Source organism: Phycodurus eques, chromosome 6, assembly GCF_024500275.1.
Source record: "Phycodurus eques isolate BA_2022a chromosome 6, UOR_Pequ_1.1, whole genome shotgun sequence".
Classification (NCBI taxonomy): Eukaryota; Metazoa; Chordata; class Actinopteri; order Syngnathiformes; family Syngnathidae; genus Phycodurus; species Phycodurus eques.
This window is the reverse complement of record NC_084530.1, coordinates 30,350,534-30,368,009: the sequence shown is the minus strand read 5'-3', so window position 1 is coordinate 30,368,009 and position 17,476 is coordinate 30,350,534. Positions and strand designations below refer to the sequence as shown.

The following is a 17,476-nucleotide window of genomic DNA, read 5'->3' as shown; positions in this document are numbered from 1 at the left end:
TTTCAAAACCGGTTTAGGATTTCAAAGTAGGGTTTCAAAAGAGGGTTGGGTTTTCAAAGTAGGGTTTCAAAACATGGTTGGGGTTTCAAAGTTGGGTTTCAAAACAGGGTTGGGGTTTCAACGTAGGGTTTCAAAACAGGGTTAAGGTTTCAAAACAAGATTAGAGATTCCAAGTAGGGTTTCAAAACAGAGCTCGGGTATCAAATGAGGGTTTAAAAAGACGGTTAGGGTTTTAAAGTAGGGTTTCAAAACAGGTTTGGGATTTCAAAGTAGGGTTTCAAAAGAGGGTTGGGTTTTCAAAGTAGGGCTTCAAAACATGGTTGGGGTTTCAAAGTTGGGTTTCAAAACAGGGTTGGGGTTTCAACGTAGGGTTTCAAAACAGGGTTGGGTCTTCAAAGTAGGGTTTCAAAACAGGTTTGGGGTTTCAAAAGAGGGTTGGGTTTTCAAAGTGGGGTTTCAAAAGAGGGTCGGAGTTTCAAAGTAGGGTTTCAAAACATGGTTGGGGTTTTTCAAAGTAGGGTTTCAAAACAGGCTTAGGGTTTCAAAGTTTTGAAGTCAGGGTTCAAAACAGGGTTAGGGTTTCAAAGTAGGGTTTCAAAACAGGGTTTGGGTGTCAAATTAGGGTTTAAAAAGAGGGTGAGGAAGGGTTTCAAAACAGGATTGGGGTTTCAAAGTAGTGTTTCAAAACAAGGTTAGGGTTTCAAATCAGAAATCCTATTTTCGTATGTAGAAAAAGAAAATCAAACTGAGATTTGATGTTAAGGTCATATCACCCAGTCCGAATTTGAGCGAGATGTGTGCGCCTACGAGAACGTGATGGAAACACGTCCACGTTTTCGTGACATTTGCTCTCTCTCACCTTTGTCTTTTGCAGCCCTGTCGAAAGGCAACAAGCCAGTGCACACCATTCTCTTGAACCCGCACGTTCACCTCATCGGGGAGAACGCGGCGTGCATCGCCTACATTCGCCTGACCCAGTACATGGATGGCGGCGGCATGCCGCGCACCATGCAGTCGGAGGAGACCCGCGTGTGGCACCGCCGTGACGGCAAGTGGCAGAACATCCACTTCCACCGCTCCGGCTCACCCAGCATCCCCTCTCAGTAAGAAACACTCACCATGACTGACGACACCCGGTACAGCAGTGGAAAGTCTTGTTTTTGCTGCCCTCCAGTGGCACTTTAGAGTCGTGATATCAAGTTCGTCATCATGCCATATGTACCCTACTGTATATATATGTACACACACACACACACACACACATATCTATCTATCGACACACACAGTGGAACTTGATTTAAATGACCAAATGGGGGGGAGGGGTTGTCCGTTAAATCTGAATGTCCGTTAAATTTGAGCACTTTTTTTCTTGTACATTATACATTAACAGTACATTACAAAATTTATTTTAAATACATATTAAAAAGCGCTAAATGTTTGAAAAGTTTTCAAGTTTCTTCAAACTTGGGAGGGGGGTGATTTTGAGTTCCAACTGGACACTAATTTCTGTCCGCTAAATCTGACGTCAGTTAAATTGAGGTTCCGCTGCTTATGCATACGTAAACATAAATAAACATATTAGGCAAAACAGGTCGAAGCACTTCCTTCTCGCTTGTGTCTTTTATTTATTTATTTATTTATTTATATACATATTTCTTTAACACAAAATGTCACCACAGAGCCACCGAAAATGACAATGTCCGATGTTTGGGCTTTGTTCATGTTTACGTATATCATATCATATTTGTCGAAATAAAGGATATACATGTTTTCGACTTTTGTCCAAAGACACCAGCAAAAAAATAAAACAATATTTTAGCAAGTTTGGCTTCAAGCTATGATGTCATCAACCCGCAATTCCGCTCATTATTTCAGCATACGCGGGAAGTTTGCTGGGTTGCCCATATAGTGGTTTATATTCAAATGAATTAGGAATAATGCAATTCAAACATGAGAGTGAATTATTTAAAAAAAATAAATAAAAATGATGACATACTATTTGCCATTTTTTACAAACACATTTCATTTATTATTCTTTTTAGTGTGAATAATAGTGTGTTGTACGTTTGTGAAAAAAATAGTACACGCTGTACGTTTGTATTTGCACCACTTGATGCTGTCGCTGTGTGATTTGCAGTTAATGGAATAAAAAGAGAAGACCATCCCATCCCATCAGCTAATGTGTGAGTAGGGCAGTCGAGGCAACCCGTGACCGCTGTCCAACCTTTGACCCTCTCAACACGTGGCACAGGACACAAATATGAATACATTTTACAGTTATGGCATTTAATCAATGGACTTCATTCTAAAGAAACCACCGGCAGGTGGCTGCACACAGTATTAGGACATTACGAAATGAGCATTTTGGCAACTTTTATTTTGGTTTTGTTTTTTAAGATGTTTTGGTATGCATTTGAAATGTATCAATTCGAAATCTACTGCTGTAACCTCTCCTGGAAATTAATTGTGAATTTTCACGTGTATTTCTGTGTGTAAGACAAAACAAAAAGCAATTGGAAGATCTGAATGTTCAAATTGAGCTTGCTTTAGTTCTGGTGATGTATATACTCATTGTGATCGTTGATGAAAACAAAAACAAACGTCGAAATTGCTATGGTTTTCAGAGGAATTAAGAGTTTATGTCAAAATCCAATCGACAAACTATATTTATGTTTGCTATGAGCTATAAGTCACCGTTCGAATCGTCTGACTTCAACATATAATCCTAATTTAAATGTAAAGAAAGCAGAGTTTACACTTTGCATTGGAATATGTTTGCCTTTATATCAGTGATATAAGAAATAAGAGAATGTAGCATATATGTAATATATGAACATCCAAGACTATTGTGTAGTGCATGGGGGGAAATATTGAGTAAGACCATATGAAACGATAATATCTTCTGTTTGAGTTGTGACTCACTGACTTATTTGTTAATGTTGTGCACCAGTCCTGTCCCAAATGTTTCTACTGTCCTCCGGTATCATGGAACTGTTGTAAAACACAATAACACAATCAAATTCAAAGCTGCATATCCAAGGGGAAGGGTGGCTCAAGAAGAAGATGGGGCTGGGGGGTGGGGGGGGGGGGGGGGGGGGGGGGAAGAAGCACCTCTTACATTTTGTATAAACATGTTTAGGAAGTGAGCTCATTTTTCATAATGTTTGTACTTGTTTATTGTATGACTGTACACATAGGGTTTTCTGTTGTCCTTCTCCCAGCGTGTTACATTGCCAATTGCACAGAGACGATGACGAAGAAGACGGAGCTTCAGATGAATTGCCAACTTGGCTAAAGTGGCGTGAAAGATTTGAAGGGGTAAGCCGGATACGAGGTGTGAGGCATGTCTTCCTTGACGATTCCTAGCAGGACAGCAACGCCTGTGTCCTTATCATCTTTGAAATTGCTTTGTGTCTGTCGCTCTTTTTTTTTTTTTTTTAAATGGCAAAATACAGAAAACCTTCCTTTTGATGAAACGTACGATGTCAAATCAATGCACAGCTCTTTAACTGGTGTGTAACTGTTGCCAGCACGGCAACGGATGGTTTATGTTTAAGAAGTAATAAATGAGCTAAACAGTGTGATCATGGATGCGTTATGGTCAATATTCATGTTATCTTAACAATACTTTAACTAGTGATTTCAGATTTGTTAGTAATTACGGTGAATGTCAACGAGGTAAGTTTTGAATGTTATACTCCCCCCCCCCCCCCCTCCCATTATGTATTAAGCTAACCTAGTCATTTACCAGGGACCAGTCAGTACGTTACAAAAACGTGTGGTCAAATAAACCAGTGATTAACAACCATGCGGCGAATGATCCAATTGCACTTAATTGCTCCAAAAGCTATTATGTTTAGTGCAAATCATCAAGCTTTGTTCTGCTATCTTCGCGAGCGACCTATAGTGACAGGCAAACCGAATCAGTGCTCTTCCACGAGAGGGCACGCATGTGTAGCCACCTGTTGCCATTCATGCAAGCCAACCAGCCGTGGCTTCCTGCAAGTGTTTCAGCTTTGTGTTGAACTCAACATGATTTGAGATTTCACACTAAGTAAATCTGCGATGAATTTATGTATACTTCTGTGACTTTTCTGTTCGGTGTTGTGCCATGATTTTTTTTTTTTTTTTTTTTGCCTGTGTGAAATATGTGCCATGGCTCAATAAAAGTTGGGAAATGGTGAACGAAACAACAAAACAAGAGGTAGCAAAGCAGTCTCGCTCACCATGTTTCTGCCATTAGGTTCAATAGTTTGTATAAATCATTCAAATCAGGGATGGGCAACTTCAATGACGGCGGGAGCCACCGTTTTTTTGTCAGCGCTACCGGGGGGCCACATGGGACCGCGGTTACCTTGGCCGAGTTCTCTCTCACCGCAGCTTTTCGATATTATGTCATTCGCAAATGTTTTGGAATGATAGCATACGTTTTGCCGTTTACAAAGCAGTAATCCTCGTAAACATCGGTTGGGAAATAAACAAGTTCCGACTTAATTTCAGGCTCCATGCATTGACTTCAATCGGCACATGGACCTCCCCAACATGGCCGCCACGTAGGAGAGAGACGATTACTCTCGTTTCCTGCTCTAAACTGAAATAAGCATCTGATATTTAGTTCATAGATTGAGTGATATTATAGAATGTTTTTGAGTGATTTTTAATACATTTTGGGTTCATGCAAAAACTCCCCCAATCGTTTTCTTTGTCGTATTGGACCAGCAACCGATCAAGCTGAAGAAAATAGAAATAGACGAGGCACAAAAAGGCACTTACTTCATAGACTTTTATTCTCTATCAGCCATAAACACACTGCAGCCATTTTTTTTTTTTTTTTTTTTTACTTTTGAACAGCAATACATGCCCTTATAGATGTTTATACATATGCATCATATGACTATATAACTGTCTGCATCACAGAAAAAAGGGGGTGCTGATTTTTCAAATTAAAAGTACAGTATACCCGTCACAGTGAACTCCCAGTTCTCCCCCCCCCTCCGCCCCACTCCTCGTCTCTCAAAAGGAAATCGTGATAGTGAAATAAAAACATTACGTTGAGTTCCATACCGTAGCGATGCTCTGAGCGGGAATAAGGTTTGTTGCAGCTCTCTCAAACGGTCTCAATATGCTTGTGACTACTCGCCATCTGTCCTGCCAAAGAATTAGACGATCGGTGATACTTGACTGAAACTCTGCGGGTGCACTAAAAGCATGGAGGCGTTCCATCCCTGACATTCAGGAGTGCAAATACAGCATGTGTAAAATAAATCTCTACTCACTCAAAAAAAAAAAAAAACTTTCACTCACAGTCGCACAACTCAACACAAACAAGCATGTTAATATTAAATAAATACATACACCGGAACCACCATCACGTTATGTGCCATATTTTCCCAATAAATAGCTTTTCACTGGCCTAAAAAAAAAAAAAAAAACAACAACAACAAAAAACGAAAAAAAAAAAACCATTATAGCGTCGGAAATTAGGGGTGCAGTGGGAATCCAATGGAGTCACTGAAGGTAAATTAAAAAAAAATAAAGTACTTCAAAAGGCTATTTCAATCACCTTTGTTCCTCCTTTTCTGACAGTTTGTTATCTAGTACAGAAAATAGCCCTCTAAAATAAAACAACATGTGCTTAAAATAATCTCAAATCAATCAGACACCCAAGGGGTCATGCATGGACCGACAGTGAAATTTCCTCACACGCTCACCATTCATACCATAAGAGCTGTGATCAATAATTTAGGACACAGTGCCAACAAAAGTCTCCTCGACTCAAACGTAACACAAGGATTAGAAAGGCGCAGCACGGGGTGGAAATGGACAAAAACTACAAAGCCAGGATCATAATGACAGATGTTGATTAGTCATGCCCGCTCGAACTTCACATGATTAATTCATCATTCCTAGGCTACAGATGTCAGTATTATCTAGATTAGGTTAGATACTATCAGAATGCCTGAAAGACACATTACACAGAGCCTACACAAAAACACAACAGCAGCAGCAGCAGCAGCAGCAGCGATCGGAGTTAAATAAATACACTTGTGTATAATCTGACTTTAGTTCAGTGACTTTTCTTCGGCAAGAAGATCTCACTAAGTCTGGCGGTGAGAGGCAGTGTAGCGTGAATAACTTTTCAGTTTGTTTTTTTTTGTTTTTTTTTAGTTCAAGCATCCATTCAGGAGAGTATTTTTTTCGGTGAAGTGTTCAGTGTGGGCTATAACTGAATAGCATTTCTTGTTTATTTCTGATATTTTTGTTGCTTTTCCACATAATAAAGACCAAAAAAAAAAAATGTAGACTATGTTGACACAAAACCTAAAATTGATCAGGAAAGATATTCTTTGGTCACAAAAAAGGCAAAAAAAAAATATTAATCATAAAAATCAATAACTATGTCAGAACAAAGAAATGAATGAATATGTAACACCAGCAAAGGAAGGAAACTGAAAATTTCAAAAAATCTTTCCAGACTTAAATGGGAAGACTGTGGTAGCTTTGAGGTGCACGCTGGGATTGCATGTGGCAAATGCATAGGATAGTTAGTGTCGCAAGGGAGCGTGTTCCACATTCTTCTACTCTCTCTCTTCCTCGTCTTCATTATCGTCATCGTGGTCCTCCTGGTGTTCTTCATAGTAGTGGTGAAACAGCTGGTGCAGATGCTGCTGGAGTTCGTGTGGTTTGGAACCTTTCGTGGGGCCGTCCACTTGCTCGAGAAAGACCTGTTTGCGCTGCCCAGCGCCTTGCACCACCGTCCGTCTGACGGTCTGACCTTTACGCATGTGGGCCCTGCGCATGGAGAAGACCAAAAACAGAAGAACATTTAAGTCCACAGAAACAAAGACATGCCTCCAGAAATTGTGGGTGAATGCTGTCATCAAGAAAGAAAACAACTGAGAGCCCTAACTCCTGTTAATGCATCAGAGCATAACAAAGCAAGCCATGCAAAGATGCCATGTGAGAAGTCAGGATGACATGAGGGCAATGTGATTGGCCGTTACGTACAGTGCCAGGAAAAAGTATTGGCCCCCTTCTCAAATTCTTATATTTTTGCATAGTTTCTCCACTTTGTTTAAGATCATCAAAAAACAAAACAAAAAAACATAAATATCAGACAAATATAAACCAAGTGAGCTTAAACTACTGTTTTAAAATGCCGATTTCATTTATTAAGCAAAATAAAAAAACTTCAGTTACCTGGCGTTGTGTGAAAAATAATTACCCCCTCCCCCCCTTGTTAATCATGAATGAATTCTGACTCATCACAGTTTTTGGTTCATTTTCACGGATCACACCCAAGCCTGATTACCTCCAGACCTGTTCAATCAAGAAATCACTTAAACCGAATCTGGCCCGACAAAATCAAGTCGGACAACAGATCTAAATAAGCTGTGACAAAATGACACGATCCGAAGAAATTCTAGAACAGTCGAGAAATAAAGTCATTGACATCTCTCGGTCTGCAAAGGGTTACAAAAGCCATTTCTAAAGCTTTAGGATTCCAGCGAACCATAGGGAGAGCCATTAACCTCAAATGGAGAAAACATGGAACCGTGGTGAACCTTCCCAGGAGTGGCCGGCCTACAAAGATTAGCCCAATACAACAGCAATGACTCATCCAGGAGGCCACAAAGGAACTCAGGACAACTTGTAAAGACCTTCAGGCCTCCCTTGCCTCAGTTGTTCATGACAACAATAAGGAAGAGACTGCAGGTTAAAAATGGCATCCATGGCAGAGTTCCAAGGCCAAAACCACTGCTGACCAAAAAGAACATAAAGGCTTGTCTTACGTTTGCAAAAACACATCTGAATGAGTCCCAATACTTTGGGGGAGAGTATTATATGGACTGACGAGAATTTTTGCAAGGTGTGTGTCTCTTTACATCTGGCCTAAATGTTGCACAGCATTTCAGAAAAAGACATCATACCAACAGTCAAACATGGTGGTGGTAATGTGATGGTCTTGGTCTGCTTTGGTCCTTCAGGACCTGGTTGCTGTGAGTGATTCAACCACGAATTCTGCTCTTTAACAGAAAATCCTGAAGAAGAATGTTCAGCCATCAGTTTGTGACCTCAAGCTGAAGCGCACTTGGGTTCTGCAGCAGGATAACGATCCAAAAACACGCCAGCAAGTCAACTTCTGAATTGCTTTAAAAAAACTAAATGAAGGTTTTGGAGTGGCCTCGTAAATGTCCAGACTTGAATCCGATTGAAATGGAGTGGCATGACCTTCAAAAGGCCGTTCGTGCTCGAAAACCCTCCATTTCGCCGAATTCAAACAATTCTGCAAGGAAGAGTGGGCCAAAATATCTCCACAGAGATGTAAAATACTCATTGCCGGTTCTAGAAAAAGCTTGATTTCAGTTGTTGCTGCTGAGGATGGCCCAACCAGTTCTTAGGTTTAGGGGGACATGACTTTTTCACACAAGGCCAGTTAACGGAACATTTTTTTTTCCTTAATAAATGAAATCATCCTTTAAAAACAGCATTTAAAGTTCACTTGGGTTATATTTGTCTGCCATTTACATTTGTTTGATGATCTTAAAGTGGGGCAACTATGCAAAAGTATAACAATTTGAGAAGGGGGCCAATACTTTTTCACAGTACTGCATGTGCTACAATCTCATGACTGAACTGTGACATCATTGCTGGTCGAAGAGATACAAACTGCGGTTCCACAGTTGACATAGGTCTGCACTTGACTGAGGACTATTATAGTTTATAGTAGAATTTAATTGCATTGACACAACATTTTGCATGTTTTGATGCAGAACAACATCAACGAGAATACTTGACTCTCCATAACAGCTACTCCTGTATATAAGTGGTTTACAGGAGACTAACAAAAAATGCCACGCTCTCAAGTGATCACACACAAACCGCACTTTCTCATTGCACAAACCAACAAAAAAATTTATTAAATCCAGAATAATAATCTTTGTGAGGTGTCTTCTCTGGCTTCAAGAAGACTAGAACAAATGTATAGTGCATAGGAGACAAGCTGGAATAAATTTGGCTAAATATAATGCAGATATTTCACAGCCAAATTCTTAAAGACTTAATGATAAACTGACCCATATGGGGAAAAAAACTGCAGAAGTATGCTTATGGAATATTTATGGTTCACTGCTTTATCCATATGAGAATAAATCGATTTTTACATCCCGCTTCAATCCAAGACGCAATTGTCAGTAGTAAATCTACGACACAGCAATCACTACAAACTCAACCAAACAAGTCTCAATGCAAGAACACACAAATAAAAACAAACACGTGCGCTCCAACTCCCACACACCTCGTGACCACAGTTCCATCATCTTTGACAGTCTCACTTTCCACCACATGGGGAAGCTCTGCTCTGGTAAAACCACCTATATAACCGAGTGCCTGGTGGCATAGAAGGAGGCAAAAAACAAACAAACAAAAAAGAAACACCCCAAAACTGACTGAAATGCAAGTCAATTGATGATTTTTTTTTTTTTTCAATCAGCTTGTTGTAAACAATTGTGACAAAAGTGAGAAACAAACCTGTTTGAAGTCCTCTTGGGCTGAGGGGAGGTCGGAGTCCAAAGACAAGTCTCCTTTGTGTGTGACAGTTCTTTTACCCTCTACGACAATGGTACTTTCTGCCAGACTGACTTTACGCACCTCAGCGGTCTCTTGTGATGCTGAGAAACCCTCACGTTCTGCAAAGGTAACCTAGGCAACAAAATGTTTGACATCACGACAAAAGCCCAACTAACAAAAATGAGCATGTATCTTCCAGTTTTTCAGATATAAAGGGCATTAAATGACTATGATGAAATTCTGCTATTACTGTAGATTAAGGGTGTGCAGTTTACACAGTAATATGTGGTATATATGAGATAAATGGTAGTATAAATTTGTCCTTCAGTAGATTTGAACTCCACCTCCTGGAAGCAGTCACCTTATCGTGGTGGAGGGGTTTGTGTGTCCCAGTGATCCTAGGAGCTAAGTTGTCTTGGGCTTCATGCCCCTGGTAGGGTCACCCATGGCAAACAGGTCCTAGGTGAGGGACCGGACAAAGCACGGCTCAAAGACCCCTTATGATGACGACAAACGATGGATTCAGTTTTCCCTTGCCCGGACGCGGGTCACCGGGGCCCCCCTCTGGAGCCAGGCCTGGAGGTGGGGCTCGAAGGCGAGCGCCTGGAGCCTTTGTTTTTAAAATATGTATATCGTGGTGGAGGGGTTTGTGTGTCCCAATGATCCTAGGAGCTAAGTTGTCTGGGGATTCACGCCCCTGGTAGGGTCACCCATGGCAAACAGGGCCGAGGTGAGGGACCAGACAAAGCACGGCTAAAGGACCCCTATTACGACTGTTATTTGTGCCTATGCACCAAACAGCAGATCAGAGTACCCACCCTTTTTGGAGTCCTTAGACGGGGTGCTGGAGAACGCTCCCGCTGGCGACTCCGTCGTGCTGCTGGGGGACTTCAACGCTCACGTGGGCAATGACAGTGAGACCTGGAAGGGTGTCATTGGGAGGACCCCCCCCTCCGATCAGAACCCGAGTTGTGTGTTGTTATTGGACTTCTGTGCTCATCACGGATTATCCATAACGAACACCATTTTCAAGCATAAGGGTGTCCACACGTGCACTTAGCACCAGGACACCCTTGGTCGCAGTTCAATGATCGACTTTGTGGTCGTGTCATCGGACTTGCTTTGGTGGTCGCTGAAGCAAAAACTCGGGCATGGGAGGAGTTTGGTGAGGCCATGGAGAAAGACTTCTGGACGGCTTCGAGGAAATTCTGGTCCACTATCCGGCGTCTCAGGAGGGAGAAGCAGTGCACCATTAACACTGTGTATAGTGGGGATGGGGTGCTGCTGACCTCGACTTGGGACGTTGTGAGTCGGTGGGGAGAATACTTCGAAGACCTCCTCAATTCCACCAACACGCCTTCCCATGAGGAAGCAGAGTCTGGGTTCTCTGAGGCGGGCTCTCCTATCTCTGGGGTTGAGGTCACCGAGGTGGTTAAAAAGCTCCTCGGTGGCAAGGCCCCAGGGGTGGATGAGATTCGCCCGGAGTTCCGAAACGCTCTGGATGTTGTGGGGCTGTCCTGGTTGACACGCCTCTGCAACATCGCGTGGACATCGGCGACAGTGCCTGTGGATTGGCAGACTGGGATGGTGGCCCCCCTTTTTAAGAAGGGGGACTGGAGGGTGTGTTCCAACTACAGGGGGATCAGCCTCCCTAGTAAGGTCTATTCAGGGCGACTGGAGAGGAGGGTCCGTCGGGAAGTCAAATCTCAGATCCAGGAGGAACAGTGTGGTTTTCGTCCTGGCTGTGGAACAATGCATCACACACACTCCCCATGTTTGAATGCACCACATACACCTATCTCTGGGGGGCGGTGGGTCGTGGGTGGAGGGGGTTTAGCTGTTAGGCAGTACTGCCTGGCAGCCCTGCCCCCTTCCCCTCGGCTCACTGACCTCTCCAGATTTTAATGCACCACACCACTCAGGGGGGGGGTCACTTGTTAGGGCCAATGACTGCGCCAGTCAGGGACCTGGCAGTCATAGTAACAGGGGGGAGGTGTGTCTCAGTTTCTTGCATGGCGGTGCTCCCGATGACTGCTTGGTGTTGGGGCTGACCGCTCATGGCCCTCTCCCCCTTATCGTTCCCTTGTCGGGTGCCCCTATCCGCCCTCCTTTCCAACTAACAAGGGACACTCTCCCGCCCTCGGGCTGGGCGGGGACTGGCTGCATCGCAGGCCCTGCGGGTTGGGGGGGGGGGGGGGGGGATCTGGCTCTCCTGGGGGTGGAGTGGGGGTTGGGGCCGGCGGACCGCCCTGGGTCCCTCAGTGCGGGATGTGCCCCGTCCGCCGGGCTGCTTTCGGGTGGACCCCTGGGCCCGATCCCGCCCCTCGATTGATTGGGTGGGGTCCTCAACCTCCGCGGTGCAGGCACAGCAATTACAGGACACTTTTGTCAGTCTTTGTGCATGTAAAACGGTGTCAATTCACTTGCATGTATCCACAGGCACACAGCCGTAGGACTCTTTCACTGGGTGAGGGGTCACGCACTTACTGCAACAAATAACTCATGAATATGCAAATCGGTTGTGTATCCCTTCACTTAAAGGTCTCGTAGACTTCTATAATTTACATAATTAATGCCAATACACGTAAGTATGTATACAAATACAAATCAAGGTTTGCTAAGGGATTATGAACTCATTCAGAAATACTTCCACTATTATTCAAACGCTTACGATCTCATTATACTGTATCCCGTTACTGTGAAGGAACTCAATAATTGAATTTTAGGCCATATTGGCCAGTCTGAATATAGAGTAGACACACATACCTCTGTATGGTCTCCCTCACTCTTTAGAACAGTGCGCTTCACCACTTTGGAGTATCCGTCTCCCTCTGCAACACTTATGGACCTCTGTGGGGATCCCTCGACCGAGACCTCCTCCCGTTCCACACCGTCCGATGAAACACACTTGCGAATAATCTTTCGAGTAACCTGAGGAAGGTCAAAAATCCACTTAGAAATCTAGTGGCCAATGCTTGCAAGTAGCAGTGAGGCTTATGTAGATTAATGCTCAATTCTTCTTACTATATTCCCCTCAGTTCAAATACATAGTACAAAAGAAAAGTCTGAAACGTATGTATTTGCACCTTTATCTGCATCTTCACCAATATTTAATGGGTTCTTCCATGGACCATGCACTAACCCTCCATAAAGAATCTTGGAAAATGGTTTAGTTCTATTTGTGTGATCCTAATAACTAGATGTACTACTCTTAAGACATTTACTGTGTCAAACCACTGTGAAAAGGGCATTAACACAACGCTTGAAGTGGCGTAATGTTTTTGCACTATTTTTAATTTGCCAAATCTTTACAAAAAAATCCTACTGTACCTTTTTGACAACAATGTGCCCATTTTCATCTCGGTACTTTTCTTCTGTCACAGTCTGAGTCGGAAGGTCAGGCATTTCATCAGCCTGTAACAAAAAAAAGACAGATTTCCTGAATTAAATTGGGATAGGAGGGCTGTGACATTTTAAGTTGTATTCTCAGGGAAAATGTGCGCAAATGGAAGAAATAAGCGCTGGGAAACACAACATCACCTTTTATAAACCAATTTTTATCCTCTGTGATTAGTCTAAAGCTGTTAGACGGCAATTGAAAGTTGACATTGAAAACCTAGTATGGTTAAAATCACACCCTTCATGCTCCATCCCTCCACCTTCAATCATGTTGGGGTGGATACCTGAATGACAACTCTCCTTTGCACAATTCTGGTACTCAAAAATTCATCATCAGAACTTTCAGACATTGAGCCAATCTCTGCGTTGATCTCCTGACCAAGTAGAACAAAATCCATTACGATTAAATGAAAGAACATATCCAAATGAATACATTTTGGGAAGCAACGCAAGCAAGAAACAAAGTAGTATGGTGTCCTTTCCAGAGATTTTTTTCATTTCATACACTGGACAGTACAACATAACAGTCTGTTAGTTTCATAAAAAATAACAAAAATAACATGCATATGTTTACTAAATGATCTGACAGGTGATTATGAAAGCGGTGGCTTTGGTTTAACGTGAGTATGATACATGCTGAGGTAGGACTGGTTAAATGAGAAATCCCAAATAAAATTGAGGGTTATGAAGATTGCATCCATGTAGCCAGAGGTTTAGCAGTCAGTCCTTTATGAAGTAACTATAACATTTGGTTAAGCAAAGCTTGCAAGACCAGGACACTCCACTAAATCTAGCCTTACCCTTGTCAGAGAATGTGTGTCATCATATGCTCTCATTTTAGAGCTGGGCAGTTCACACAAGGTGAATTCTTCAGCAGATGCCTCTGAACGGAATAATACAACTTCACTCTCGATGGGTACAACTTCGTGAAGAACAGAAGCATCCTCATAATCTTCACTTCCAGAAGACAGCAACACCTGTCTATACACAGTTTCTTTCTCTCCTGGGCGACTGAGGTAATCCTCAAGATGACCTTTATTTGAGCTAGATCTGAACTTTGGTTCATCAAGCTCAGTCTCTGAGAAATCTGATGCAGCCTGCCTGCAGTCAAAGTAAGGCTCTGGATATGAATATTCAGAGGCTGAACCATGTGCACCACTGCAGACAACATCTTCATATGCCGGGCGCATGTGGGTCACGGTGGTTGTGGTAGAAGAAGTTGCTGCATAGGCAGGTAAGATGGTGTACTCCTCATCAGAGGTGAATAAAGTCATTGCTGTGTTGGTTTTAACTGAGCTAAGATGGGAATCAGGTCCATCATTGTCCACTGGAGTGAAGGATTCTTCCAAATGTTGCAAATTCGCTCTTGTATTAACCTCATTTGAGGAATCATCAGATTGCGTTCCAGAGGTGGTTGTTTCCTGATGATGTACACTCACCAACGGACTAATCTCATGTGAGGACCCCTCAACCTTCGCTGAAGTGGAGCACGGTATCAGTTCCTCAAAGCTAAACCGTCTTTCAAAAATAGCTGTTTCTCGACTCGGCATGTCTGACACTTCCTTGCATAAATCTCGGCGACTCTTCCTTGTTGTGTCTTCCCTTTCATAAAACAGCAAATTTGGTTCATGCTCTTGACCTTGAACGACATCGTTTTTAAAATATTCCTCACACAGATTACTTGGCACCTCCTCAGAAACTTCGAGGAAGATTGGTTTAGCGACATCTGAAGTAAAATTCAGTGACTGCTCCAAAATATCATGACCTCTTTTTGAATATTCTGCACTTGACAGGTCTTCAGTGGGTGAGATATTAGGTTCTCGACCAAAGGTTGACTGTGTAGTTGTGGGATCAAGTGAGACTTCTTCAGTGACATCCTGGTCAAATGTTTGAAGGTGTCCAGGCCATGTGATTGTGGCATTTGTCTGGTTTGTATCTTCTCGCTGCATGCTGATACTTACATTATCTGTGGAACATCTATCCCCAAGTTGACGTTCTTTGCATTCATGAATCTTATCACCGTCAGAGCTTTTGTCATTGGGTCGCGATAAAGGTGTACACACGATCTTTGATCCAAACTTTTCATATTGCGTCATTTTAATCTCTTCTAGATCTGACAGTAAGCATTGCAGTTGTGAAGACCCTGAACCTGGTGGAGTTGGTGTGGGGTTTGATGATGTGATCATTTCCTCCTCACCACTTTCTTGAGCGGAGTCTTTGGTCATTGAGCTGAACCCTTCACCTTCACTTTGTTCAGGGAATACTAGAACTTCTTTGTCTGTAGTTTGTGGTGGGCCAGTTTCACTAATCATCGTGATCTCAGATTGTGTTTTACTCTGATAAAAAGTATCGGCAGTGGGTAATTCTATATTTCCACAGAGTGCGTTTGTGTTACAAGGTATTAAAAGTATGTTTGTTGCAAAGCACTCGAAATCCGGATCTTTTTTATCTTTAGGTTTGGAAAGATTTGCCTCAGATGATGATGTTGATACCTGCAGGATATGATGGAATGGAAAAAAATGAAAATGATTTGTGACTGATGAAAAAGGAGAGTCAAATGAAACATGCATTATGTGGAGGCCAGGTGTCAGAGCACTGTCTCTGATGCAAAAATTCACTTATAGGCCACGAGCATTTACTGTAGGTCATTCCAGTGGTATTTTCTAACTGTCAACAACAACAAAAACATAATGATAAAGAAATTTAAATTGCCTATCAATAGCACATCATTGAAAATACAATGACATATAACAGGGCATGGCACAAGTGAAGTCACAATCTGGATTATGTGTTAAGTGAGGGTGGACATGCATCTTTTAATTTACTGGGCGTCCTTGGTTTACAACAAGAGTTTTGTTCCTACGCCGGCAGTGCAACCTGAATTTGTATGCAAGTCGGAAAGTGCTGTACTCTAGTAATAACCTGTGTTTACGCAGTAGTAAAGTAACAATTACAGTAAGTAAGTGTATGAAGAAACACTAATAGGCCATACATACAAAACAATCAAATGAAAAAGAATAAGGACGGCAGTAACTGAGCCTGCCTCCTTGTGCCGCATGACGACGTATTCTTACTCCGCTGCGCAGACTACTTAATTGCGTTCGTAACCTCCTCCTTCTTCTTCTTTTCCTCTCGGCTTGTCCCGTTAGGGGTCGCCACAGCGCTTCATCCTTTTCCATGTAAGCCTATCTCCTGCATCCTCCTCTCGAACACCAACTGCCATCATGTCTTCCCTCACGACATCCATCAACCTTCTCTTTGGTCTTCCTCTAGCTCTCGAGCCTGGCAGCTCCATCTTCATCATCCTTCTACCAATATACTCACTATTTCTCCTCTGGACGTGCCCAAACCATCGAAGTCTGCTCTCTGTAACTTTGTCTCCAAAACATCGAACCTTGGCTGTCCCTCTGATGAGCTCATTTCTAATTTTATCCAACCTGGCCAGTCCGAGAGCGAACCTCAACATCTTAATTTCCGCCACCTCCAACTCTCCTTCCTGTTGTCACTTCAGTGCCACTGTCTCTAATCCGTACATCATGGCTGGCCTCACCACTGTTTTATAAATTTTGCTCTTCATCCTAGCAGAACTCTTCTGTCACATAACACACCTGACACCTTCCTCCACCCGTTCCAACCTGCTTGGACCCGTTTCTTCACTTCCTGACCACACTCACCATTGCTCCGGACGGTTGACCCCAAGTATTTAAAGTCCTCCACCCTTGCTATCTCTTCTCCCTGTAGCATCACTCTTCCCACACCACTGCTCTCATTCATGCACATATATTCTGTCTTACTTCGGCTAATTTTCATTCCTCTTCTTTCCAGTGCATGCCTCCATTTTTCTAACTGTTCCTCAAGCTGCTCCCTGCTTTCACTGCAGATCACAATGTCATCTGCAAACATCATGGTCCACGGTGATTCCAGTCTAACCTCATCTGTCAGCCTATCCATCACCACTGCAAAATGGAAGGGGCTCAGGGCTGATCCCTGATGCAGTCCCACGTCCACCTTAAATTCTTCTGTCACACCTACAGCACACCTCACCGCTGTTCTGCTGCCCACGTACATGTATACATGTAATACATGTACCTGTATTATTCTAACATACTTCTCTGCCACTCCAGACTTCCGCATGCAGTACCACAGTTCCTCTCTGGGTACTCTGTCTTAGGCTTTCTCTAGATCTACAAAGACACAATGTAGCTCCTTCTGACCTTCTCTGTACTTTTCCAACAACATCCTCAAGGCAAATAATTCATCTGTGGTACTCTTTCTAGGCATGAAACCATACTGTTGCTCGCAAATACTCACTTCTGTCCTGAGTCTAGCCTCCACTACTCTTTCCCATAACTTCATTGTGTGGCTCATCAACTTTATTCCTCGATAGTTGCCACAGCTCTGCACATCACCTTTGTTCTTAGAAATGGGCACCAGTACACTTTTCCTGCATTCCTCAGGCATCTTCTCACGCACTAGAATTCTATTGAACAAGCTGGTCAAAAACTCC

General features: G+C 42.8%; 3 protein-coding genes across 22 annotated transcripts in view; 1 reads left to right on the top strand and 2 right to left on the bottom strand.

The window, feature by feature from the left end:
- Positions 1-3,581, top strand: part of camk2d2 (calcium/calmodulin-dependent protein kinase (CaM kinase) II delta 2) — a 40,796-nt gene extending 37,215 nt beyond the window's left edge. For 8 of the 11 annotated variants that reach the window (XM_061679075.1, XM_061679072.1, XM_061679070.1 and 5 more), the window contains 2 exons: positions 875-1,103; positions 2,138-3,581. In XM_061679075.1, the coding sequence (XP_061535059.1) occupies positions 875-1,103; positions 2,138-2,141 (233 nt within the window). In that variant the 3' untranslated portion in view covers positions 2,142-3,581. Of the gene's footprint in view, positions 1-874; positions 1,108-2,137 lie in introns of those variants that run through there. The other 3 variants (XM_061679068.1, XM_061679073.1, XM_061679077.1) reach the window with 1 other exon arrangement.
- A 1,233-nt stretch (positions 3,582-4,814) lies between these two features.
- ank2a (ankyrin 2a, neuronal) overlaps positions 4,815-17,476 on the bottom strand; it is a 90,148-nt gene continuing 77,486 nt past the window's right edge. For 8 of the 10 annotated variants that reach the window (XM_061679049.1, XM_061679048.1, XM_061679052.1 and 5 more), the window contains 5 exons: positions 12,901-12,984; positions 12,337-12,501; positions 9,532-9,702; positions 9,299-9,390; positions 4,815-6,792 (listed from right to left, as the gene is read on the bottom strand). In XM_061679049.1, coding sequence (XP_061535033.1) covers positions 6,579-6,792; positions 9,299-9,390; positions 9,532-9,702; positions 12,337-12,501; positions 12,901-12,984 — 726 coding nt within the window. In that variant the 3' untranslated portion in view covers positions 4,815-6,578. Of the gene's footprint in view, positions 6,793-9,298; positions 9,391-9,531; positions 9,703-12,336; positions 12,502-12,900; positions 12,985-13,253; positions 13,344-17,476 lie in introns of those variants that run through there. The other 2 variants (XM_061679047.1, XM_061679057.1) reach the window with 2 other exon arrangements.
- LOC133403793 (uncharacterized) lies at positions 13,289-17,298 on the bottom strand. The gene has a single exon (XM_061679058.1). It carries the CDS (start codon positions 15,537-15,539, stop codon positions 13,722-13,724), a length of 1,818 nt encoding a protein of 605 aa, XP_061535042.1. The 5' UTR covers positions 15,540-17,298; the 3' UTR covers positions 13,289-13,721.